We start from the raw sequence: 27,615 nt of genomic DNA, 5'->3' as shown, positions 1-27,615 counted from the left end.
ATGTGATTTTCTGGCCTCAGCCTCCTGAGTCATTGGGATTACAGGCATGTGTCACCATTCCTAGCTGTATTTCTTCTTTTGAGCAGTATTTATTCAGATCATTTGTCTGTCTTTAAATGGGATTATTCATATTTTTTGTTATGTTTTTTGAGTTTTTTATATATTCTGGATATTAATCAGGTCAGATGAATACCTGGAGAAGCTTTTCCCCCATTCTGCAGCTTGTCTCTTCACTTCGTTGGTTGCTTCACTGTGATATAATTCCATTTGTATGTTTTCATTTTCATTGGAGTCTTAGCCAGGAAATTGTTGCCTGTGCCAATATCTTTAAGTGTTTCCCTCTGTCTTTCTTTAGTAGTTTCATAGTTTCAGGTCATATATTAGGGTCTTTGATAATGAGTTGGGGTGGGTGGGTGGTGTGTTTACCAGGGATTGAACGCAGGGGCACTTAACCTCTGAGCCACATCCCCAGCCCCTTTTTAAAATTTTTTTATTTTGAGACAGTCTTATTAAGTTGCTGAGGCTAGCTTTGAACTTGTGATCCTCCTGCTTCAGCCTCCAAAGCTGTTGGGATTGCAGGTGTGTGCCTCTGTGCCCAGCTTTGAGTTGATTTTTTGATAGAGTAAGAGATAGAAATTGAATTTGTGTTTTCTACATGTGGATATCCTGTTTTTCAAGCACCATTTGTTGAAGAGTCTGTCCTTTCTCTTATGTATAATTTTGGCACCTTTGTTAAGAATCAGTTGGCTGAAGATGCATGGATTTATTTCTGGGTCCTCTCTTGTATTCCATTGGCCTATGTGTCTGTTTTTTTGCAAAGCAGTGCTGTTTTTGTTACTGTGGATCTGTGGTATGTCTCAGAATCAGGTATTATGATGCATCCAGCTTCACCATGTTAGCTCAAGTTTTCTTTGGCTATTTGAATTCCTTTGTGCTTTTATGTGAATTTTAGTACTGAAACCACTTTTTATTTTATTTTTTTATTTTTATTTTTTTTGCAGTACTAGAGATTGAACCTATGCCTTATGCATGCTAGGCAAGCACTCTACCACTGAGCTACATCCCTCCTTTTAAAAATTTTATATTGAGAGAGGATCTTGTTGAATTGCTGAGGCTGGTCTTAAACTTGAATTCTCCTGTCTCAGCTTGCCTAGAAGCTGGGATTACAAGTGTGTGCCACAACACCCCGCTGAAAATCTTTTTTTTTTTTTTTTTTTAATGTGTATGGTCTTTACCATTTCAGAAGTTTCACAGGCTTGTGAAAAATGTCTTCCCAGATTACAAAGCTTATTTTTCTCATTGGAAATGTACAACATTATTGTATTTGCAAAACCTTTTAACTGATTCTTTAAAACAGAGTTTAAATGAGACTCTTATTGGTAAATTGAATAAAATTAGTTGTAAAAGCCTTTGCTTTACTACAGTTTTTAAATTATTCTTTTAGTTCAAAGTGACCATATGAATTTGAGATTTTTACCTCTTTGGTTAATTCATGGTTAAAAGTTAGTTCTGTCTTGCTGGGCAAAAATCAGAAAGAGACATTCCTTTCTAGAAAGGCTTGTATAGCTTTGTCTTTGCCTTTTACCTCTTCCTGTGTGAACATAACTCTAGACTAGTCCTCTCTTGAACTTCCTTGTACTTTTGGAAGTCTGCAGTGGGAGCTGGCTCCTCCTTGGCAGTTGTTTTTGTCATAGTTCTTGATGCTTTGTCTTGATTTTACTAACTTGTTAGGCAAACTTCCCTGTTTTCTTCCCAGCTTTCTTCTTCCCAGGCAGGGGTTGGAGGGTGTGTCTTTCAGCTGTTCAGTTTCTGGTTGGAGGGGTGTAGATATTCCTAAGCAGATGGCGTCTGAGATTCCACACCTTCGTTTTACTATCAGATTCAGGATTCCTTGTGGTGGTTCCTATGCCAGCATTTTCTTCAGACTTTGAGAAATCTGGGATTTCTGTGGCTCTGTCTGCCTTACTTATCGATATCAATATGGAAAATGTTTTGGGTTCCCAAAGTTCAGGGTTATTTTGGTAGGTGCAGGGACAGAAAGTGTGAGGCAAGGGGTGAAGGGAACTACTTTCCCTGCGGAGGAGGTGCCCACAAGGCCTGGAGTATAGAAAGGGTGGAGAGGATAGTGCTCTGTAACTCCTCCAGCCTTGCCTGGGGTGAGAATGTGGCTTCTGAGGAAAACTGGAATCATAGTCCTTCTTCCAGAAGCTGAATTGGAATGCAGCAGATGAGTTACTCAACTGGAGGAGCTGAGTCTGTGCAGCTGCTGTTACAGCTCAGGTACCAGTACACCCCTGAACAGAGAGCTGTTTTGCAGAGAAAAGAAAATGGAGTTGACTCAGTGTGAGAACACCGAGGGATCATGCAGCTTTGATAGGAGGGAGAGATGGAAACTGTGTTGGGAATTATAGTGTGTGAGGTCCTGCAGTGTATTTATTATCAATCCCTTTTAAAGCTGGTTTTTTACTGTACATAATCCTTTTAGTAACCTTGTGAGGAAGGTGGGGTTGGGTTGTGTTGTTTCTTTGTTTTTTTTTTTTAAACCAATGAAGAAGCCAAAGCTTGGGAACATTAAATAATTATTCAGGATTATACAGATGGTAAGGCTGGGGGTATAACTCAGTGGTATAGTGCTTTCTTAGCATGGGCAAGGCCCTGGGCTTGATCACTGGCACAAGAAAAAAAAAAAATGTCCTGACCACAGATAGAGCAATGTCAGGATTTGAACCTAGGTCCCTAGAATACTAGGACACAAGATTGTAGAATAAATGGTAAACAAAAAAGGGAGAAAGATCTAGAATGATTTGAAAATATACATCCTGTTTTTTTCCCTATGATGCAATTTCTTCCCTGTCTTTTTTCAGCAGATGTTCTTACGAAGACACTACATTCTGTTCACTTACAATGAGCAAGTCAGCCTGATTTTACATCAACCCAATTTTAAAAGGAAGTATCTAAGTTTCCTGTGACATTTTACCTCGAAAATAAGAGGAAAGGCAGTAACAGTGTTAATTGCAGTGAGCTTTAGGCAGATCATATAGTCAGGTGCATATATTGTTCAAGGCTAGTTTCCTTTGTTGACACACTTTTCTATTCTGCCTTGGAGTCTTATTTTCATTCTGTAAAAGATTTATTAATATATGGCAGGTCTGGTTAGATTTTCTCTAAAAAGTTAATGTTTCTGCTCTTCTTGGGAATGTTTAGCATTCCAAGCATAGCTACCAAAATTAGAAAAGCAAGGAGAACTAAGGGCCTATTATATGTTCAGGTTAAGGTCATAGTTTCAGTGAATTGCCATGAATGACATCTTTTTTCTTTCCCTTCTTATTCAACAAGAATTTACTGAGCACCTCTTTGGCATAAGACCCTATTCCATGAGGCATAGTAGGTTGAATAAAACTCAGTTCCTAATCTATAGAAATTTAGTCATATAAAGATAACATGGTAATCATTTACTTAGCACTTATTAAATCTCATGCACTATGCTAAGGACTTTCTATAAATTTTCTAATTCAATACTCCCGTTCATGATATAAATAGTTGATGGTATCCCCATTTTGCAGATGGAAGAGAACTGTGGCCCACAGGAGTTTAGTAACTTGTCCAAGATCACAAAATCAGTTGACAGAAGTAAATTGGCAGAGCTAAGAAACAAATGTAGGTTTGTGTGACTTTCAAGTTTGTATGCTTCACCACTTTGTAAGACTAAAGAAAAATAGAATACCTGGTTCTTTCTGGGTAGGATGTGTCAAGGGTCACAGAGTGGTGACCTGAAAGAGTTCTAAGTGTTCAGAAGGATAATTTGCTCATGGCTAGAGGCAGTACATGATGCTATTGTATAGTTTTTGAAGGCCAGATAGATTAGGGAAGTAGATTTCAAGCTAGGGTATGCAGCTACTGGGGAGTATATAAGGGAAAAAGTTGATAGTTTTTTCTCATCCATTGCTGGGTTCATGACCGGGGCCTGTATAACACATGACAGATTAACAAGAGAAAAACACAGAAATATGTTTAATAGAAGCTTTGTGACACAAGAGCCTTCAGAACTGAATTCCCAAAGAAATGGGGGAACTTTATTTTTATGGACAGTCACACAGAAGTGTGATTAGGGGATAAATGGTTATGGTCTAATGGAGAGGAAGGGGGAAGAAAATGAAAGGGAGTTTCCTAGGTTTTATGACCTGCTTCAGGGGAGAAGGGTGTGTGTGTGTGTGTGTGTGTGTGTGTGTGTGTGTGTATTAGCTGGGTGCAGTGACCTGCCTATAATCCTAGCAACTTGGGAGACTAAGGCAGGAGGATTACAAGTGTGAGGCCAGTCTCAGCAATTTAGCAAGGCCCTAAGCAATATAGTAAGACCCTGTCTCTAAATAAAAAAATAAGAAGGAATGGGAATGTAACTTAGTGGCAAAGCACCCCTGGGTTCCATCTCTTCTAAGAGTTACATGTCTAGCATTGACATATTATCCAAAATTCCCCCACCAAAAAAAAAAGGTGTATGTGGGAGTGGGGCTTCTTCTACTATTTTCTCAGAGTTACCATATTTTAGGGTACCATGTCCTGGACTCAGTCAAGAAGAGAGGGAGATAAAGAGGATGGGCTTAGAGAGTTTTGACTGACACATTCTCCACATTTTCTTTCCTGAACAAAATCTACCTGTGGTAATTGACTTGCTGGTTCTTCTCTCTAGCCTGCCTTTTTGCAGTGGATTGACCTCCATTTTACACAAGAAAGAAGTCCTTTCTCCAATCCTAAATTGTCTTTAAGTGTCAAACCTCCTGGGTTGGTGTTAAAAAAGTAAATGATTCTTACTGTCAAGCAACATATCCATTGCTAAGTCATTGTCTCATTTTGACTTAGAACAAAACTGAAGGAGGATGCGACGGATTTATTACCTGAGAGAATATTCAGAGTTATTTTGGATAATATGTCAATACTAGACATGTAACTCTTAGAAGTCCTTCGGAACAGTGTGGTGTCCTCATGACAGGACACCTTATATACACCTCTACTTTGTACAAGTTTTTTTGGCATAGAAACTCCATTGAAATAAAAATAGGAATAGGACTGGAATGTAGCTCTGTGGTAAAGCAAGCAGCCCTGGGTTTGATCCCCAACACCAAAAAGACAAATAAAATAAATAAAGGAATATATTTGTCCCTGTACTAAATTTAGCACAAAATGAAAATTTTAAATAGATATGATACACATAATTATTAGGGAAACAAAACCACCCCATTTATCTCATTAAGAATTATTTTCTAGTAAAAACTTACTTTTTATGTTTAATAATTATTTTACCAACATTTGTATGGCCTACTACTAATATTACTAAATGTAATAACCTAGTTCAGAAATTATTTTTAGTACTTAGAGCTCCCACCAAAGAAAATCCCAGGACCAACAACAACAACAACAAAACAAAAGAAAACAAAACGGCTTCACTGTTGCATTTTGCCAACACTTAAAGAAGAATTAATACTAATTTTCCCTAAGTTATTGTAAAGGAAGAAGAAAGAATTCTTCCAAACATATTTTCTGAGGCCAACATTACCTTGATACCAAAACCAGATAAGGACATAACAAAAAACAAAAACAAAAACAAAAACAAAAAAAACCCAGAAACTATAAGCCAATATCCTTAATGAACATCAATGCAAAAATTCTCAACAAAATACTAGTAAACCAAATCCATCAGCACATTAAAAGGATTATTCACCACTATCAAGTGGGATTTGTCCCAGGGATGCAGGGATGGTTCAGCATATACAAACCAATGAACTCCAATAGGATAAAGGATAAAAACTCACGAGCATCTCAATAAATGTAGAAAAGGTGTTTGATAAAATTCAGCATCCTTTCATTATAAAAATTTGGAACAAATCAGGTTAGAAGATATGTACCTCAACATAATAAAGCCCATTTCTAGTAAACCAATAGCCAGCATTACACTGAATCAGGGGAAAACTGAAAACTTCTTTAGATCTGAAATAGGGCAAGCAGGTCCACTTTCACCACTTTTATTTGACATAGTGCTAAAAATCTTAGCCAGAGCCACCAGGCAAGACAGAGAAATAAAGAGCATCCAAATTGGGAAAGAAGTCAAATTGTCACTGTTTGCAGATGACATGATCTAGTATATAGAAAAAAAAAACTCCACCAAAAACCTATTAGAACTAATAAATAAAATTAGCAAAGTAGCAGGACAGACAGAAGCAATATACAAATATTAACGTATGCTAACAGTGAAATTGCCTGAACTAGAAATTAAGAAACCAATTCCATTTATAATAGCTACCAAAGCCCAAAAACCTAGGAATAAATTTAAAGAGGTGAAAGAGCTCTATGGTGAAAAATTATAAAACTGATGAAAAAAATGGAATTGAACACAAAAAATTGGAAAATATCCTGTGGCCATGGGTTGGAAGAATCGATATTGTTAACATGTCCTTGCCACCCAAAGCAGTTTATAGATTCAGTGCAATCTCTATCAGAATGCTGATGGTGTAGGGCTGGGGATATAGCTTAGTGGTAGATAGCTTGCCTAGCCTGCTCCAGGCCCTGGGTTCGATCCCTAGTACTGAAAAAAAAAAAAAAAAAAAGAAAAAAAAAATGGTGTTCTTCACAGAACTACAAAAAGATTTTAAAATTTATATGGCACCACAAAAAGACCTAAATAGGCAAAGCGGTCTTGAGCAAAAAGAACAAAGCAGGAGGCATTACATCACCTGATTTCAAAACATACTGTAAAGCAGTATGAGCGAGGCTCTAGGTTCAATCCCTAACATTGCAAAAACAAAAAACAAACAGACAAAAAATCAAACCAGCACATCTGCAGCCAACTGATTTTTAAACAAATATGCTAAGACACCCACTAGAGATAGGGCAGTGTTTTCAACAAGCACTCCTGAGAAAATTGAATATCTGTCTACATGCTAAAGAATGAAACTAAACCTAGACACCTATTTTTCACCTTTTAAAAAAAATCAATTCAAAAGGTATTAAAGACTTACCTATAAAACCTGAAACTATGAAACTACTAGGAAAAAAAAGAAAACGGGAAATTCTTCAGGACATTGGAATGGGCAAGATATTTTTTTTTGGATAAGACTCCAAAAGTGCAGAAAACAAAAGCATAAAATATACAAATATGATTAGCTCAAACTAAAAAGCTTCTACACAGCCAAGGAAACAGTCAGCAGAGTAAAGAGACAACCTCAGAATGGTAGAAAATCTTGGAAACTGTACTTCTGAGAAGTGATTGATACCCAGAATACACAAGAAACTCAAACTCAATAGTGAAAAAAAAAATAATCTGATTTAACAGTAGGCAATAGACCTAACTAGACATGTCTCAAAAGAAGACACACAGATGGCCAGCAGGAATGTGAAAAAATCTTCAGTACCAGTAATCATCAGGAAAATGCAAATCGGAACCACAATAAAATATCACCTCACCCTAGCAAATATGACTATGATCATAAAACTAAGATAACCAGTGCTGGTGAGGATGTGGGAAAAGGAAGCCTTTGCACACTATTGGGGGCATGTAAATTCGTACAACCATTGTGGAAAACCATATGAGTGCTCCCCAAAAAATTGAAAATAGAATTGCCATGTGATGGAGCAGTTTCATTCCTGGGTATGTATCCAAAAGAACTCAGTGTGTCCAAGAGACATCTGCACTCCCATGTTCATTGAAGCAGTATTCACAGTCAACCAAGGGGTGGAAACAACCTAAGTGTTCATCCACTGATGAATGGATAGAGAAAATGTTCACACACAGCCTGAAATACCATTCAATCGCAAAAAGAATGAAATCTTGTCATTTGCAGTAGCATGGATGGAACTGAAGATCATTATAAGTGAAATAAGCCAGTTATAGAAAGACAAGTACTGCATGATGTTGCTCCTATATAGAATGTAAAAAAGTTCATCTTGGGGGTGGGAGGGGTTAGTGTTAGGGTTAGGGTTAGGTTTAGGGTTAGGGTTAAGGAGGGTGGCAAGAATGGAGGAAGGAAGGACTGTATAGAGGGAAAAGAGGGGTGGGAGGGGTGGGGGGGAAGGGGAAAAAATAACAGAATGAATCAAACAACATTACCCTATGTAAATTTATGATTACACAAATGGTATGCCTTTACTCCATGTACAAACAGAGAAACAACATGTATCCCATTTGTTTACAATAAAAAAAAAGAATGTATTTTAACTTATTATACATACGTGGAATATAATTATTCTAATTAGGATTCCATTCTTGTGGTTGTGCATGGCATGGAGGTTCACTGGTTTTGTGTTCATATATCAACATAGGAAAGTTATGTCAGATTCATTCTACTGTCTTTCCCATTAAAAAAAAAAAAAAGTTCATCTCATAGAAGTTGATAGTAGAACAGCAGTTAACAGGCATGGCAGAGTAGAGTAGAGGAGAGGGATACATGGAGAAGGGTTGGTTAATGGGTGCTAAGTTAAAGTTAGATGGAAGTAAGACATTCTGGTGTGCTATTATATAGTAGGCTGATTATAGATAATGTATGTATAATATTTTAATATTAGTGTAATATTATAATAATGTATATTTTTGAAAGTAGGAAGGATTTTCAAAGTTTTAACCGTAATGAAATGCTAAATGTTTAAGGAGATAAATGTTTAACCCGAGTTAAACATTACACAATACTTGCATGTATTAAAGCATAACGTGTTAACCCATTAATTATGTACCATTTTTATGTTTTTGTGTGTCAGTTAAAACTGGGATGGTATTTTATTACATTGGATACATTTTTATTTATTTATTTATTCATTTATTTATTTATTTTGCGGTGCTGGGGATCGAACCCAGGGCCTTGTGCTTGCAAGGCAAGCACTCACTGAACTATCTCCTCATCCCTGGATACATTTATTTTTAAAATTTATCTTTTAATTTTTTACAGACTGCGTTTTGATTCATTGTACACAAATGGGGTACATCATTTCATTTCTATGGTTGTACACGATGTAGATTCATTAGATTCATACCATTTGTGTAATCATACATGAACATAGGGTAATGATGTCTGTTTCATTCCACATTTTTTATACCTCCCACCCTCTCATTTCCTTCTACATAATCTAAAGTTCCCCCATTCTTCTCTCCCTCCCCACCCATTGGATACATTTAATAAAGTCACAAAACAGTTTCATTTTAAAACATCAATATTTATGCTACAAATTACATCCTTTGGTACTCTTTAAACTTTAGATGGAAAATGTTAGTTATCATCTTAGATACATACTCCAAAGTGCATAGTTTTAAAATTTCTTTCATAGTGATTACTTGTATGGAAATGTTAAGGACCTCTGAATTATACCTGCAGATGAGTTTAAATATGGAAGCAAACAAAATAAAATATTTTCAGTTTTCCCTTAACCAATAAGCCTTTTAATGGCAGCCCTTATATACAATTATATGTACTCTATGTTTGTATTTACTTTATGTACTATTACAGTTTCATCATATAAAAATGTCTGAAGCAGTCAGTTGTCCAGCACTCTCCTATGAAACAGAACCAACTTTAGCTCAGGTCTGGAATGATGCCCCTGCCCTAGATCAAGAGGACATACATTGTGCAGTTTGGGAGAAGGTGGCAGGGGAAGGTTTGGTGCATGTTGCTGAATTGTGTGGTGTAGCTGAGAGGTTGCGGGGGTTACCAGGAGTTACCATTAGGATAGGATGTGCACATTCATTCAGCTCTCTGCCCTCGAATTGTGTCCTCCTGTCATAGCAAGTGCCTCCCCAAACCTCTTGAGGTCAGCCAACTATTCCCAGGTGGGTGTTGTCTTTAGAGAGTCCAAGAGAGCTAGAAAGAAGGACAGCTGCCCTCTGCTGGACCACATCTGGCAGTCCCTCAACACTGGTCATTCTGTCCCTCTGAGTGATCTAAGCCTTCCCAGATTCACAAGTGCAGTTTTTGTTTCTGAACTTGGCATTGGGACCCCACGAGGAGTAGTGTCAGTGGTACCCTCTCCCTTAGTTTGTGCACCTCTATAGTTTGGCAGAGGGACCAGGATGGAGTACCTTCATGTCCTTATAACTTGTACCTCCAAATTGATGGAGCAGAGGAACTGGGAGAGTACCAGGTTAGGGGAGAGGAAATCAGAAGCAGTCTAACTTGGGAAGGCACCTATAATAATGCACAGATGTGTTTTCTTCCCATCTTTCCTGTCCACACCCATCTTTATAAGCTGTCTCCCAGCTTGTTAGTGGAATGCCTTGTTCAGTCTTGCAGTTGGCATGTAGCAGACAGTGTCTGTATAGTTGTGGTAAAGAAGTAACTGCTTAAATGGCACCCTTTTTTAAAAAAATATTCTTGTACCAAAATAGAAAGGTGGATCAATGGTACAGAATAGAGGACACGGACACAAACCCAAATAAATACAATTTTCTCATACTAGACAAAGGGGCCAAAAATATGCAATGGAGAAAAGATAGTCTCTTCAACAAATGGTGCTGGGAGAATTGGAAATCCATATGCAACAGAATGAAACTAAACCCATATCTCTCACCATGCACAAAACTAAACTCAAAATGGATTAAGGATCTCGGAATCAGACCAGAGACCTTGCATCTTATAGAAGAAAAAGTAGGTCCAGAGCTTCAACATGTCGGCTTAGGACCAGACTTCCTCAACAGGACTCCCATAGCACAAGAAATAAAAGCAAGAATTAATAACTGGGATAGATTCAAACTAAAAAGCTTTCTCTCAGCAAAGGAAACTATCAGCAATGCAAAGAAAGAGCCTACAGAGTGGGAGAAAATCTTTGCCAATCATACTTCAGATAGAGCGCTAATCTCCAGAATCTATAAAGAACTCAAAAAACTCTACACCAAGAATGTAAATAATCCAACTGACAAATGGGCTAAGGAAATGAATAGACACTTCACAGAAGAAGATCTACAAGCAATCAACAGATATATGAAAAAATGTTCAACATCTCTAGTAATAAGAGACATGCAAATCAAAACCACCCTAAGATTCCATCTCACCCCAATTAGAATGGCGATTATCAAGAATACAAGCAACAACAGGTGTTGGCGAGGATGTGGAGAGAAAGGTACACTCATACATTGCTGGTGGGGCTGCAAATTAGTGCAGCCACTCTGGAAAGCAGTGTGGAGATTCCTTAGAAAACTTGGAATGGAAACACCATTTGACCCAGCTATCCCACTCCTTGGCCTATACCCAAAGGACTTAAAATCAGCATATTACAGAGATACAGCCACATCAATGTTCATAGCTGCTCAGTTCACAATAGCCAGATTGTGGAACCAACCTAGATGTCCTTCAATTGATGAATGGATAAAGAAAATGTGGTATATATATATACAATGGAATACTACTCAGTCATAAAGAATGATAAACTTATGGCATTTGCAGGCAAATGGATGAAACTGGAGAATATCATGCTAAGTGAGATAAGCCAATCTCAAAAAACCAAAGGAAGAATGATATCGCTAATAAGTGGATGATGACACATAATGGGGGGTGGGAAGGGTTAGTGTTGGGGTTGGAGTTGGGTTTAGGGAGGGGGGCAGGAATGGAGGAAGGAAGGACTGTATAGATGGAGGGGAAGGGTGGGAGGGGAGGGGGGAAGGGAAAAAATGGCAGAATGAATCAAACAACATTACCCTATGTAAATTTATGATTACACAAATGGTATGCCTTTACGCCATGTACAGACAGAGAAACAACATGTATCCCATTTGTTTACAATAAAAAAAAAATATTCTTTAGTTGTAAATAGACACCATATCTTTATTTGTTCATTTTTATGTGGTGCTGAGGATCAAATGCACTGCCTCACATGTGTAAGGCCAGCACTCTACCACTGATCTACAGCTCCAGCCCCTTAAATGGCACTCTTGGGGTTTTGAAGGCAGAAATGCTTTACAAAAGAAGCTCTTTTGAGATGAATGAGCCAATGTCAGGCATTCAAAGTTAAATTAATTAGTCATGGACACAGGAACATTTTTATTATCCAAATTTTGTGTTTAAAATTTTTAAAAAATAATTTAATGACTGTGTACTCTGCCAAATATAAAATCTGCCATGATGATTGGGGAGAAGATACGTAAATTTTTCTCAGGTCCATTTCTCTGTTTGACCATAATTTGTGGCATTAGAAAAATAATGTTTTATTTTTACTAATTTGCTGTTCTCTGCTGTTACTTCCATAAGTACCCAGTCTAAAGTTGGTGAAAACAAGGCAAAGTGACTTTGTACTGTGAGAAAGAAAGCTAAAATATTATTTTCAATTATTAGCTCTTTCTTAATTCATGACTATCATATTTCTTCAGATAAGTTGTAATGGGTTAGATAATATAAATCAGATAACTTTTACTGAAACCTTATAGTATATCATGTTAGGAATAGTTATCATCTGTCCTGATTGTTCGTCTTAAGCATTAGGTACAGTTTTTTTTTTAAGGTTAAGGAAGAAATAAAATGATTAAGATAAAATTTAACCTAAAGGTTTACAAATTTATATTTGAGGGGCTTTAAAAGAAATTATTAGTATGTTACAAACCCATTTTACTCATTAGCAATGTATCCTTTTCCCAAATAGCAGAATAAGTTATCCTCACTAACAATGTATGGGCTTATTTATTTTTTCATTTTAAGGTCGCTCATTCACCTTCCATTCCTATTCTGTGAATTAAAAGCACTGCCAACATTTAAGTAACATAAAAGATTTGATTTAGATTGACAGGTATCCAATTGAGTTATGAACTTTGTACAACTTATAATGCTATTTAAATGCAAAGTATTTTTATAATTGAAAATGCATGTCTGTTCATCATCCAGTCTGTACATCTAAGGATGACTTTTAGGAATTGCCTCCCAATCGGATAGCTGAATAGATCCTGGGAAAATTGGTTCTGTTTCTGACGGTCACTCTTCCTGAACTGAAGTCAAGGGTCACTTAACATGAAGGCACTCAAACGTGAACAGAATTAACCACACAAAAGCCTGGTAGTGGTCCAATGCACATAGCCTGGAAGCGTTTGGAGAGAGTGTTAAAAGTGAACAAATGAGACCCTGGGGCTCTAGACCCTGGCATAGTAGTACTGTTTAAACTGGTGTGCCCAAAGCCAGCCACAGTATCTTCTAGTCCAGAAACAAATAGCACAGTCTTGAGCTTGATTTGGTTCATTAACAAACTGTAGCTGTTCCCTGATAAACTTGCTATTTCAAATATGACCTACTTCTTGAAACAAGGACTTTATCTTTTTAACATGAATGAGATGGTATATAAGATGACTCGGCACTCTTGACAAATCTAAGAGGTCTCACTTGAGCTAATATTGTTTTATCTAATGTAGGATAGAGACTTATTTAGAAGTCTTAATAACTGTATGTCAGTAACTGATCTTTGATATAGATATTGGGTGGTTGTGATTTAAAAGAACATGTGCTATAGCAGAGGCTGCTTTTAAAGCTCTAAGCAGGAGTCTTGTCCTGTAGGACTTTGGCTTCAAGTGGGCTTGAGCCTCATCTCATATAACTACCACCTCCAGGAGGTTGTTGTCATTGTTTTAAAAATTTTTTTTTCTTGTTTTGTTTGGTTTGCTTTTGATACTGGTTAAACATAGTATCATTACCCTAAGTTTTCCTTTCTAGTGGAAAACATGATAGAAACAGAAAGAGTTTTACTAATAATAGCCCTTTGTTGAACACCTCCCATGGGCAAAACCCTGCACTGCAACCTTGAGGGGCCACAGTGATGCATCCTTCATTTTAATAAACTCTTATTGCCTATTGCCTATTTATTAAGATCTTAAGGCCTTGTTATATATAATTATGTTATATAACTTTTCTTGTATATATTATAAGCATTTTTGAAATGTGTGTGTAATCCTTGTTTCTAGATAGGTGGGAACAAGCTATTGAGCTTTATCTAAAAGATAAAGAATTACTCCAAATGGATTGATTGCTGATGTGTAGGAAAATTGCTCTCAATGTCTCAAATTTTTTTTTTTTCTTTGTACCAGGGTCACTTAACCACTGAGCCACATCCCCAGCCCTTTTTAAAAAAAAAAATCCGAAATAAGGTCTCACTAAATTGCTGAGGCTGGTCTTGAACTTGGCAATCCTCCTGCCTCAGTTTCCCTAGTCTCTGGGATTACTGGTGTGTGCCTCAACACCTGGCTCAGTGTTTTATTCTTTAAGTGGATGGTAGTTAAATTGTTTACTTTGTAATTACTCGTTCAGCTGTTTATATTTGGTTTTTTACTCTTTTTTAATGTCTATTTTAATTTTTAACTTGTTTAAATGAAAACATGAGCCCTTAAGTGGAAAGGGTTTGTCAGATCACTCTTCTCTGTAACCCAAGATTCTTAGCTAATGTAGAGGATTGGTTCTGGAAGGTGGTATGATGAGGGGAAAATAAGCTTGGAAAAGGAAAACAGGGTTAGTAGTGCATGTTGTTAAAATGGAAAATCAGTAAACCTAAATAATGTACAACCTAAATTTCTCTGCAGACTTCAGTAACCAAACATCCTAGCATTACTGAATTGATTTGCTTTCTTCTCAAATGGTGGTCTGGCAAAATCTCACTAATTTTAACTGATTAGGAGGATAGGTATTACTTTTAAGAGCATATTTAGTGACATGAAGAAAGCTAATAAATACTGCTGAATTGGGGTTAGGATTAGCGTCTGAATGGATACTTCAGAAATGCTCCCAGTAAGTTAATGCTTTTAAGTGGTTTTCTCCTCTGTGTAGTCTTGTTGTATGGCTCACATAGTTATGAAGCAGGGGAGTACATATAAATGGACTTTAGTACAGATTAACAGACTATACATGCAAGTGATGAATAGTTCACAAATTTAAATATAAAAGAATCATGAATTAGATTGTTTTACTGACAATGCCTTATCTCATTTGTGCTATATATATGAGTTATGTTAGTAAATTAGTCCTGACAGTTGAACAATTCATTTTCAAGTCTTCTTATACTGCTTCTGAGTATCTGTGACAGACAGCATGCTTGTGATGTTTCTGAAATTCTTTTGGAAAATCTAGGGTTTTTTTTTTTGTTTGTTTGTTTTTGTTTTTGTTTTTGTTTTTGGTATCAGGGATTGAATCCAAGGGCACTCAACCACTGAGCCACAACCCCAGCTGTTTTTTAGATTTTATTTAGAGACAGGGTCTTGGTAATTTGCTTAGGACTTCACTAAGTTGCTGAGGCTGGCTTTGAACTCTGGATCCTCTAGCTTCAGCTTCCAGGCTGCTCAGATTACAGGCAGGCGCCATAAAGCCTGGCAAAAGCTAGTATTTCAGCTGGGCATGGTGGTGCATGCCTGTAATCCGAATGACTTGGGAGTCTGAGGCAGGAGGATCATGAGTTCAAACTGGTCTCAGCAACTTAGTGAGGCCCTAAGCAACTAAGCAAGTACCCTGTCTCTAATAAAATATAAAAAAGGGTTGGGGATGTGGCTCAGTGTTAAGTCGCCCTGGGTTCAATCCCTGATACTAAACAAAAACAAAAACAAAAACAAAACAAAAAGCTAGCGTTTCATTTTTAAAATTATTATTTGGATTCTGCAAATAATCAAACATTGGTTTCTTTAAGAATACATATAAACATAGTTTGCAAATTTTTCTATGTGAAAGTATTCTTCAGTTTTATTTTCAACTTATTTTTGGAAAATTTGATTGGAAGTAGGCTAAGTAAATGTGCTTAAGCAGCTTTACTTTGCCTAAAGTGAATGGTTGTTAGACTAATAAAAGACTAACTAGTCTTAAGCTAGTTACACAGGGCTTTGGTTGACATGATGTTCACCTTCACTCAGCTCTTTTGGGATTGATATCATTGGCACGGGGAATTGGTCCCTCTGATGTGTCCTCCTTTCCCCAGCCTGTGAAAACAGCCCTGTTAAGGTTCCTTTCATTTATATTTTAAATCAGTAATACTTATTGAACACAATACCACATTTAAATAAAACTTATTAGTAACAATTAAAATTATTAATGTTAGGTCATACCTACTGTCTGGGACACAGATGAATTGTATCTCTCCTGCCACTGCTCCAGGGCTGAATCACATGGAGTTCCACATAAGAGAAGCGGCCCCATCCCAGATTTGTGTCTGCAATTTTGAGAGTTAGCCCTTGTGATTTTAATGGTCATGTGGTTATGGCAAAAGTAACTTAGACAATGGCACTGTCCACCCATATTTGATACATGTGGAGTAGTTCAAGGGAATGGATTATATCTCATTTATCACATCTAAAATTTACCCCATGGTTACTCCTTATAATATTGGATCTGGGATGTTGTTCAATTACTCTCACTGGCTCCATCATGAGCTCCCCTTTAGTGCCAGATATTTCAGACTCATCTGTCCATATAAGGATTCCAAAACAGGAACAAGGTTCAGATATTGAATCCATGTCAGATTCCTTAGAATAATGGTTTTAAGAACTCTTATTTGAAACCACTACTTGTTTTCTGTTTAAAGGATATTTATTAATGTCTGTGTTTCCAGGTGGGTAGCCACACATACCTCCAAACTTTTCTGGAAGAAAACTGCCAACTTTGGGGGTGCTCAAATATTCTTCTTGTTTTTCAGTCTTGGTTGCCTGAGAGAGAAAGAATTCTTCTCTTGGTTATCTTTCAAATGTTCTCTTCATTGGATGTGCCATTCACTTGTCCCTTGAAGAGTTGTCTTCCTGTTGATCCATAATTTACACTGACTTTTGGGCTGTTCTGAGGTGGGGCCTACATGGTAGATGGAAAGTAGTATATTGTGGTGGGTGAGAGGAAAGTATCTTGAGTCAGCCTGCTCAGTTTCAAAGCTATGTGGCCTTAGGATATGGGCCCTTATCTTTGAAAATGGGATAATACTAATATATACTTCATAGGATTGTTTTTGAGGATTACCTGAGTAAATACAGGTGAAGTGCTTGAAACAATACCTGACACATAGTAAGTGCTCAATAAGTACTAGCACTTTCTTAGTATTGCCAACTCATCTTCATGACTCAAACCCTCAGAGGTTAGTGATGAGTATGCTTTGTGTTCAAGTGTTCTATTGAATGTATCCCTTCAAGAGCAGCCCTGAGGAGGAAGCTCCTGTGTGCCACATACACTTAATTGAATGAGGCCTGTGGACCTCCTTGCTGGCTGTTTCCCTGCTCATCAGAATTGCCCCTTTCCCAAGTGAGATCATGCACACTGGAGAATAGTCATCACTGGAGCCCATGCATCTCAGTCCTAAGACTTTTCAGCCTCTGTCCTGAGAACAGGACCCAGAGCTTCAGGACTGGCGTCTCAGTCATCTTTATTTTGACTGTGATTTCCAACATCGCATCTGCTGTGGGCTCCCTCTGCTGGTCCATCCAGCATGTATGCAAATCTGTGAAATGACTCCTTTTAAAAATTCAGTTTTAGGTTTTTAGGAATGTTTGCATAAAAAACACATTTGGAAAATTTGTTTTGTATGTGAGTGATGTATTTAACATTTGTCTTCCTCTTTTTTGCTATTCAGATTATGAATAGGAATATTTCAGGTTTGATTTTTTTTTCTCTTTTTTTGGTTTTGATTTCAGATGAGGGCTGAACATGCTGAGAACTTCTTCACAATATAGTTATCAAGAACTATTATGTTTTATATTCCAATATATGGTACTAAATATCCTAGAATCATAGCAAAGTAAAGAATGTCCATTATAGGACCACTTAATTTACTCTGAAAGTGTCAAAATGTCATAACTTCGACTTCTGGAACATTGTTGAGTGGTTAGTGCATGTCCAAAAATAGTACTACATATCTGGGTACCTCATATCTAGATCTTGCACACCTATGATCCCAACAACTTTGGAGGCTGAGGCAGGAGGATTGGAAGTTGGAGGCTAGCTTTAGCAACTTAGATCCTGTCTCACAATAAAAAGGGGAGTGTTGATGTAGCTCAGTGGTAAAGTGCCCCTGGGTTCAATCCCTAGTACTGAAAATGAAAAGAATAAGGACAAAAAAAAAAAAAAAGGAAAGATAATAGTACCTCATATTTCTTGGTTGGTTCCTTATTTATTTGGAGTTATAATCAATGGATAAAATATGCCACAATGTCCCTAAAATTGCATTTAAAAATAATAATTCTGCTGGGCACAGTGGTGTATACCTGTAATTCTAGCAACTTGGGAAGCTGAGGCAGGAGGATCACAAGTTTGAGGTGAGTCTCAGCAACTTAGTGAGGCCCCAAGCAACTTAGCAAGAACCGTCTCAAAATAAAAAATAAAAAGGGCTATGGATGTAGCTCAGTAGTTAAGCACCCCTAGGTTCAATCCCAGTACCAAAAAAAGAAAAAAATAAACAGGACAGGGGATGTAGCTCAGTGGTAGAGTAAACCTGGGTTCAATCCCTAGTACCTAAATAAATAAATAAAAATAATTCTTCTGCTTCTTTGTGTTTTCCTTATCTCTGTCTCTTTTCTCTCTTCCATCTTTTGTTCTTTACCTTTGCTAATAGGATCAAACAGCATAAACCGGATAACTGCAAACCTAGAAAATGGAGAAAATGAAGGAACAACTAAAATTATTGCACCTTCACCAATAAAAAGGTCAGTAGTTACTAAAGAAACATATAACCATATGCTGTCATATGTCCTTGTTGGCAGGTGAAGAATTTTTTCACTTTGATAATTAACTGATTTTGATCCATGGGTTCAGTATATAGTCTCTGGGACAGAGACACTTTAAAATGCCAGTGAAATATTAAACATCAGGACCTGCCTCTCTTTTTGTAGAAAATGCTTTTACTGTCAGTGTGATGAACTCACAGATCATCTGTGGTCTGCATTCTTGGCAACAAAGTGAAAAATTCCATGTGATTTTTTTGAAGTGGTGTGATATAATGGACTAGCTCAGAGGGACTTGCAAAATAAAGTAGATGATATTTATGTTTAATGTACTGTGTTCATTACAGTGGTGCACTGAACTGTGGCCCCAGAAAGAGAGCTTATAGCATTTAGAAGCATCAGAGCGTCAGACGTCAGCAATTGCATATGTATGAAGAGTTGTCATGGTCCTCTGCATCAATTTTCCCAGTGGCATTCCTCAGTGGAAAAACCTTCTCAGTATATTACATGGATTGTTTTCCTGAAAGATCTGCCTTGTTCTCCTTTCAGACACTGTTTCAGAGTCTTTTTTTTTTCCAATTATGTTCATGGAGTAGCATTAGAGACATACAATAAGCAGCTTTCATAGGCTCGCTTTCTCTTTAGAGGTTGCCCCCATACATCATGGAGAAGTTCAAACCCTCACAGATATGTGACCTGCAGAGATTTCTTAGATCATCGGCTCCATCTTTTGTTAGTAAATAATGGTGTCTTCCCTTAGCCAGTGTGTGGCTACTTTGAGGAATATAGTTTATAATTCTCCACAAGATCATTTTAAGATATGAGGATTCTCAGAGTTGTGCCCTTTCTTCCAGGGTTTTGTTCACCTACATGTACTTTTCTTGTATTCTGAGATATTACAGATTTTCTTTTTGGAATGACACATTCTTTACTTTTGAATGAATACACTTCTAGCTACTGTTTCTGCTGGTTGACTTCACACTTGTGGACAGGGAGTCAGCTTCTTCTGCACATACAGAGTATGCTTATGGTGTGCCCAGTATCAGAACAGTGATCTTCCCTGGAATTCAGATCCTGGGTCTTTTAGAGCATGCAAAAAGAGTTCAGTCCCCTTTCTACTGCACTCCTGCTGATGGATAGTAGTGACACCTGAGGGGCTGCCGAGTTCCCACTCAGGCTTCAGGTGAGAAATAGCTTAGGGAGAAAACGGAATTAACCTGGGATTTCTTTTTCTTTCTTTTTTTTTAAATGTCAATCTACTCGCTCATTTCCTCTTTCATCTCCCTCCCTTTTTCACTCTCCACTTCTCGCTTTTTCTTTGATTTATTAAACACCCGCGCAGTTTCTACTGCTGTATTAGATCTCCACCACATTTATTACTTTTTCTCATTTCAAAAGGTAAGCTTTTACTTTGGGAATTGAATCTTCAGATTTTTTTTTTTAACCTTTAGAAAAACAATATATCGTTCCTATATACAATGTACCTGGTCTCTGCTAAGACTATGAGGTATGTGCCTTTGTTGGCTATATAACTTTGTAGGGATCTGTTAATTCCTGTATGGATATAGTATGCTAGGGTACAAGTTCATTTCTTTTTCCTTTTGAAAAATTGTCAGTATTAAGAACTCTGCTATTTTCCTATTCTGGGATACCTCAAAAAGCCAGGGTTAAAAGTCATTAGGAGTTAAAAAGCTCTACCTTTTTCTGGAGGTAAGACTCCTCCTGATGAAGTGAGAAATGACACCCCTCCACCCCAGCTGGTGACCAAGCTCTCTGATGAGTCCCCTTCCTATGTGTTTCTAAAACAATTTGTTGGGATTGAATAACAACTCAGTTATATTTACATTCTTAGGGCAGAAAGATGATACTAAGTCAGGAAATAGCATTTGAAAGTCATTCTGACCTGGAAGGATGAAGCCAAGATTTAGCGGAAGCTAAGGAAAGGTCAGTTTGGGCTGCCTGATCCTGCCCAGGGCTGACTGACCTTCACAGATTCAGACCCAAGTCCAGAGCTGGGGAGTCTGCACCCGTGTTGCCCAGGGGGTGCCAGCTGCATAAGCCTGGAGTCCCAGGTTTCCTTCCTCCTCTGCTTGCTTTTCTTTTTGGTTTTGTTGTTGTCCTTTCTTCCTGTCCTGAGGTGGACACTTGAAGGTTTATGAACAAATGATGGACCTGTGTTTGGTTGACCTAAAGCAGTAAAACTAGATGAGGGGAGGAAACCCAGTGGATCTTGCTGGAGAAATATATTTTTTAGGCGGGTACCTCATGTTCTTTTTGGAATGAGTCACAGGTATGAACAAGTAAACACACATACACACACTCCTTAACATTCATTAAGTAATTTGATTAAAGAAATCAGTATGTGAATTTACTTCTTTTATTTTGTAGTTAATTTATTTTCCAATCTTTTTTAAAATTAAAGCTTTAAGAAAGTAAAGAATGAAAACAGTCCTGATACCCAAAGAAACAAATCTCAAGCACCGTGGGAAGAAAATGGCCCCCCGAGGTAAAGGGACTAATTTTTTTTATAAAGTACAGTAACAAAGGGGTTAGCAATCTCAGCTCACTGACTAAAGGAATCCCACTGCTATGTGATTGGTTACTCCTGAGAGATTTCTTTTCTTTTCTTTTTTTTTTTTTTTGGTATCAGGGATTGAACCCAGGGGCACTTAACCACCGAGCCACATCCCAGTCCTTTTAAATATTTTATTTAGAGACAGGGTCTTGCTGAGTTGCTAAGTGCCTCTCTAAGTTGCTGAGACTGGCTTTGAAGTCACCATCCTCCTGCCTCAGCCTCCCTAGCAGATTTCTAAGTTAGCATGACTGGTGGGAATTTCTGAAGTGGAGATCAATAGTTTGGTTTGTTTCAGTTTGCTTTTTGCAGGGGTGGGAGGGGTAAGGGATGGGTACTGGAGATTGACCCCACCAGGGCTCTACCATTGAGCTACATTTCCAGGCCTTCTTAAAATTTAAATTCTGTAACAGAGTTTTGCTGAGTTGCCAAGTCTGGCCTTGAACTTGGGATCTTCCCACCTCAGCCTCCCGAGTCATTGGGATTACAGGTGTGTGCCATCACACATGGCAACAGTGTGTTCCTTCATGTGAAAACTTTCCTGAAAAGACAGAAGGGAGAACTAATGTATATTAAGAAATCATCTGAAAGGTCATTAGGATGGTTTAGAGTAAGATAGCATTCTGCAAACTCTAAATGACACATTAATGATAATTTTCCCTTCTGCTTAGTTCTTGTAAAAACTTCCAAGTAGATATGCTGACCATTCCTCTTTCCCTCCAGTGGGCTCTACAACTCTCCCAGTGACCGCACTAAATCACCAAAGTTCCCCTACGCGCGGCGCCGAAACCCCTCCTGTGGAAGTGACAATGACTCTCTGCAGCCAATGAGGAGAAGGTAAGCTGAGCATAGCTTCTCTGTTCGAAGTTTTCAGCAAAAGCTTTGGGTCCAAGGAGTGCTTTTATAACAGGTGATTCTCATAATGCTATTACTGTTCATCTTCTCAAGGTAACAGGAGTTTAAAAAAAAGAAAGCAAACTAGGGATGGTGAAACATTTATCTGAAACAGCCAGAATTTTAGAAAATAACTCTAAAATACTTATGGAAACTTTCTTTCTGTATTTTGACTATTACATTTTAAAAATATGCTTTATACGTACTATGCTAACAATATGTATAATATGTATTTTACATACTATAAATAATATATATTAAATATTTCTACCTGGGAGGACAAAGCCACAGTTGAATTATTTTTAGCCAAGCCCAACTGCTGTGCTCTCCTGACTGATATCATTACATAAGCACCAGAGAAACCCTTTCACAGCACAGAGAAAATGAATCCTGTTGTCTTTTACATAGCAGGTCAGAAGGTCAGAATCTTTGTGTGATTTTTACTTGTGCATGAATGCCTAAGTTTTATACATTTGTAAGTTTTGAACTCGGCAAAGCAGGCAGAATAATGTGACAGGTGCAAGAAAGGAAGCCCTAGAAGTGACTTACCAATGGAACTTCTTTTACTTCTGAGAGGGATTACTTTGGCCACCCCACATAAAGTCACATAAGTGACTTTTATAATTATTTTAAAAGTTCAGGTCATAATGTCAGATAACCATCAAGACTCTTTTTATGCACATTGTGGGTTTGGAAACCAAGTCCTCCTCTCTCCTATGCTTTTGTTCATGCTTGTTGGTCATCCGGTTTAATACCTTCTATTGTCGATTTCCCATTCTTGCTCCCATCTTTTTCAGGTTGATTCTAACTTCTTTCAAACCCTTTGATGATTAAAAAGAGTCTACATTGGGGCAGGGGGATATAGCTCAGTTGGTAGAGAGCTTGCCTTGCACATACTAAGGCCCTGGGTTCAATCCCCAGTACGGTAAAAAAAAAAAAAAAGTATATCACCTTCACCTAGTAGGACTGAGAAGAGGGACCTAGAGCAGGCCAACAGTGATAAGCTAAAATGATGGGTAATGGTTGGTATTTGTTTAGTGTCTGTTATGTTCCAGGTACTGAGCAAAGTATTTGCTGTATATCTCACTTGATCTTGATCATAGCCCTCTGGGAACTTGCATTTTAATACAGTCATGAAGAATTTCTAGTAGACAGATTTTATGCAGGGAATTGGTACAAAGGTATAAATAGGATTTGAGGCACCAAAGGTGGAGAATGGTATAACCCAGAGATCTGGCCACTGTTACTGCCCCTGGACTGGTGGAATACAAGGAGAGAAACCAGTGTTGTTCAGAAATCAGAAGCTGCTTCTGCCTTTGAACTGGCCCTCCTGAGCCTGTGCTGCTGCTGATATTGCTGAAGGCACCACCCTCTAGCCAAAGCTCTGGAACCCCCTTCTCAGGAATGGAGGAGTGGATGCTAGTTTCTGCCAGAAGCAAAATCGCCTCCCTTTTTCTCCTTCCTTTAAGTCTTTCCTGAGTGCCTCTCTAACTAGAACCCAGGTGGCAAGGGAGTCTGGGAAAATATAATTTCTAAGTTTCCAGTCTTGACAGAAAAGGGAAGGTGGGTCAGTGTGGTAATGATTACCAATGAAAAATACCTGGCCAGCTTCTCTTCTTCTTTTTGTAGTTGAGAAAACAGGCTGAGGGAGATGGCAGTGGCTTGTCCTTTGTGGCACATCTAGAATTTGAATCCAGGTCTGTAGGTCAGAAAAAGTTGGGAATAATGAATCATCATTTAAAGAAGGTTCTGTCTTGCCCTTACTGAATTTTCTCCTTTGGACACCAAGGGTTGGTTCACCTTGTACAACCCCTACAACCAAAGCAACATCACTGCAAAATATTTTAAAGTACATTTGTGTGTACATTTGTGTGAGGGTGTAAGTGGTGGAGAGGACTGCATGTATTGAGGACTTAGCACTATATTGTTATTGTACAATGGGGAGACTTTTTTTAATAGCTTTTCTTCTGTAATTATCAGCATAATTTATCAGCACTCCCTAAATAAAATTATTACATATGTTAAACAAATAGTCCTTTTGATTTTACTGCATTTGAAAATAAATTTACCAAGATTTACTGAGATATATCAAAATTCAAATTGTTTGAAATTATTTGGACCATATACAATTCTAAATCCAAACTTAATGATTTCTATACTGAAATACATTTTCTTCTGGCTTCCTGTGAAACACAGAGAAGTCATTGTAGAAAGTGGATACAGGATCCTTTCAGTGGCATAGTCCTGGGAAAGGACCATTTTAACTTACTGAGAAGAGAATCTCTTTGCCTGAACATCCGTAGAGACTTCTGTTCTATTCTGCACACCACTTAAAGATCTCTGTTGGGCATATTCATGTTGAGAAGACCAGTCATTGCTGAATGTTGGCATAGAAAAGCTAAAGTACATTATTTTCTCTTTCTTTCACTATAAATGTCCCTGTCCTTGTCAGTCTTGTTTTATCTTCATACAGATTTACCTTGCTCCTGGGCACAGATCTGTCCATTGCTGGATTAACTCTGACATTTAAAACTGAGATATGTCATCAGCATGGAAGAATCTCAAGAATTTAAACTTAATAATAGGAAGTTCTATTTTGCTTTGGATACCAAGATAAATGTTTTGCAATAGATACCAAAATTTCTTATTTGTCACTTGTTTATCATGAACTGTATATAAGCTATCAAATCCTGGCCAAGTCTACTATACAGCGGCCCTTAACTTTTTGGGGGCCACAGAACCCTCTGAGAATCTGATAAAACATTGTGTTTAGTCCCTAGGAGGGTGAAAAGGTACATGTAAACATTTTCATATGGTTTTCAGGGTATGGAAGCCCTGAGACTTGCTTGTTTCAACATTCCCATTCTAGGAGGAGCTTACCAGTACTTGTCCTGGGAGAACAATATACTTGTATAGCTCAGCTTCCATCTTTACGGTAAAATCTTTATTGAGTGCCTTTAGTATGCCAGGTAGTATGCTAAACAACACTAGACAAAATTATTGTCCTTTGAGAGTTTACTGGATGTTATAGGAGAAGTTTATGAATCATACAAAAACTTGTGTAATGGTGACTTTAATATGTTATGTGAAGGTATGTTATCTTATGCTTAGAGGAATTAAAAAAAGAAAACCCTGTTGAAACTTAGCATGCATACAGAAAAGTACATGTCATCAGTGTAACTGCTTGGTAGATTTTAACAAACCAAACACCTGTACAACTAGTATTGTTAGGGGAAGTTTTCTGGGTTGAGGGGTTGGGCAAAGTTTTCCTGAAATTGGGTATGTGAACCAGGAACTGAGATAAAAGCAAAAGGAAAGGAAAGATCATGCCAGTCAGAGGTAGTAGAAGGGAACAGAGAACATTCACGAGAAGAAAAGAAGACAGTATTGCTCAGGCTCTGAGAGTTAATAAAAATGTGCTATAAATGAGTCCAGAGAGAAAGATGGGGCCAGAGACTTCATAGCCCATCTGGGCCTTGTTCAGGAATTTGATCCTTAGACCAATAGTTGTTACAAGGGAGTATGATAACATGATTGCATTTGTGCTTGTAAAGTTACTGTCCTGTAGTGAAATATTGAAAGAGACTAGTGTTGGAAATGGAGAGACCAAGCAGCCAACTTTATTTCTGACCCTTCTTTCTTCATTCCCAGAATGCTAGCAGCCAGGTTTTTGTCTCCCAAGCATGAGATTAGAAAATCCCACTGTAAGAAATAGACAAGTACAAGAGAAAATACCTAGAGATCCAAACTCTGAAAGGATCCCCGATGGAGTGGTTGAGGCTGCTTCATGTTACAGCGAAGCTATCAGTTAACATGCTCAGCACCATCTAGATGGCTCTGGGCTCTTGATTTCCTAATGCTAGGATAGGAGGAGAGGGCTGTTATGAACTGCATATGAGGGTAGCTTCTGTCTTGAAAAACAAGAGACTGAAACAAACAAATGAGATGCAGTGAAGGGGAACTCACAGGAAACAGACAATATAAGAAATAAAGAAAAAAATTTAAACACTATTAGCTTTAGAAAAATGAAAAATATTGTATCAATGAGTTGACCCAAGAAGGTGGACGGACTGATCTTAGTTGTCAGAATAGATTCATAAATAACTGGAATATTTTGATAAGTTTTGAGTTTGGTAGCAGGAAGAAGAAAGAGTCTCATCTGATGGCTACTTTTTCCTTTAGAAGGAGAAAGAAAAGCCATATGCTGAAGCAGAGGTATCATTTGCCAGAGAGTTGCAGGGGTGGAGTTAATACTGCTTTGCAGAAACATATTACTTAATTCTGAAAATGGTGGTAAGATTGTTGGACCGTGTGGTGGCCCCACTGGACGTTTATGAATTGAATTTCTGTTATAGTAGGATGTGTAGCTCCCTCCTGTACTTCTCAGCCCACTATTTGGAGAGAACCTGGATAGTTGGATCTACCCACGTGTGATGTTTTGCCAAAAAGATGCAGTGAAAAGCAGGTTATTGAAGTGGTGGGTTAGGAAGTCTAAGCTGAATAAGGAGGACAATGAAGAAAGGTGAAGGGCTAGTAGAAAGTGGTAAGGTCAATAGGCAGCCTTACTGGGATCAGAGAAAGGGCAGAATGAAAATTGTTGAATAAGCAATAATGATCACAGCTTACATTTATAGAGTGCTTATAACCGCCCAGGTCCTGCTCTGCACTTTAAATGTATTCGTTCATTTGCTCCTGATAACAACCTTTTATGGGAAGCTTATTAAAAGTGAGATACTCAGTAGATGAGTAACTTGTTGAAGTCACACAACTCATCAGTGGAGAAGATGGGATTCACATTCAGGTTATTTGACTTCGGAGCCTGCACTTGAACCAGGATTGCCCCCCTTGCACCACCCCCCTCCCCCACCCACTGGAGCTGTTTGAAAGTTAGTGGGAAGTGATAAACAGGCAGGAGAGGAGATTGTGGTCAGAGAGCAGAGTGTTTGGAGGTGGCTACAGGTGATATGGCCCAATGTATGACCAAACTGTAAGTTGCTGAGTTGTGGTGGGAGAGGTTCTTAGAGAAGAGGTAGAAGGACTTTGAGGCCAGATGTTGAACAAGGTGATCCAAATGAGAACTGATACCAGTTAGGCCATGACCGAGACTGGTTAGAGGACTGCAGACTTGCACCATCATTGGCTAAATGGAACTTAAGAGATAAGCTACACGTTGCTATTTGTAGACTATTTGCAGCCCCCTCTAGAGTTCCAGCTTCCCAAGGCCAGTGGGTGATATGTTGTGTTTCAGGACCTAACTTTGTGGTGAATGAACAGTCACACAACAGACTTGAGTTATTGCAGTGAAGCCTGCTTTGGTATGCTTTCATTAGCCAATTGATAATGTTCTGTTTTCTTTAATGTCTTTCTTTTTTTCCATAGGAAAGCCCATAACAGTGGTGAAGACTCAGATCTAAAGCAAAGGAGGAGGTAAAAAACTGAAAATGGGCAAAAATGGAAGAGTCACAGAGATGGGGGAAGGACAACAGATGAACAGTGCTTAGAGTTGAGGCGAGAATGGGATTAAAAAAAAAAA

The 27,615-nt window shown here is 38.0% G+C and overlaps 1 protein-coding gene across 4 annotated transcripts in view; it reads left to right on the top strand.

Annotated features, from left to right (window-relative positions):
• Positions 1-27,615, top strand: part of Epb41l4a (erythrocyte membrane protein band 4.1 like 4A) — a 237,217-nt gene that overhangs the window by 181,078 nt on the left and 28,524 nt on the right. For 3 of the 4 annotated variants that reach the window (XM_047555671.1, XM_047555670.1, XM_047555668.1), the window contains 4 exons: positions 18,508-18,598; positions 21,039-21,122; positions 21,912-22,025; positions 27,462-27,509. In XM_047555671.1, coding sequence (XP_047411627.1) covers positions 18,508-18,598; positions 21,039-21,122; positions 21,912-22,025; positions 27,462-27,509 — 337 coding nt within the window. The remainder of the gene's footprint in view (positions 1-18,507; positions 18,599-21,038; positions 21,123-21,911; positions 22,026-27,461; positions 27,510-27,615) is intronic. The other variant, XM_047555669.1, reaches the window with a different exon arrangement.

Source organism: Sciurus carolinensis, chromosome 6 (genome assembly GCF_902686445.1).
Source record: "Sciurus carolinensis chromosome 6, mSciCar1.2, whole genome shotgun sequence".
In the NCBI taxonomy this organism is placed as follows: Eukaryota; Metazoa; Chordata; class Mammalia; order Rodentia; family Sciuridae; genus Sciurus; species Sciurus carolinensis.
The sequence above is the reverse complement of the archived record's forward strand: the minus strand, read 5'-3'. Positions and strand labels throughout refer to the sequence as shown.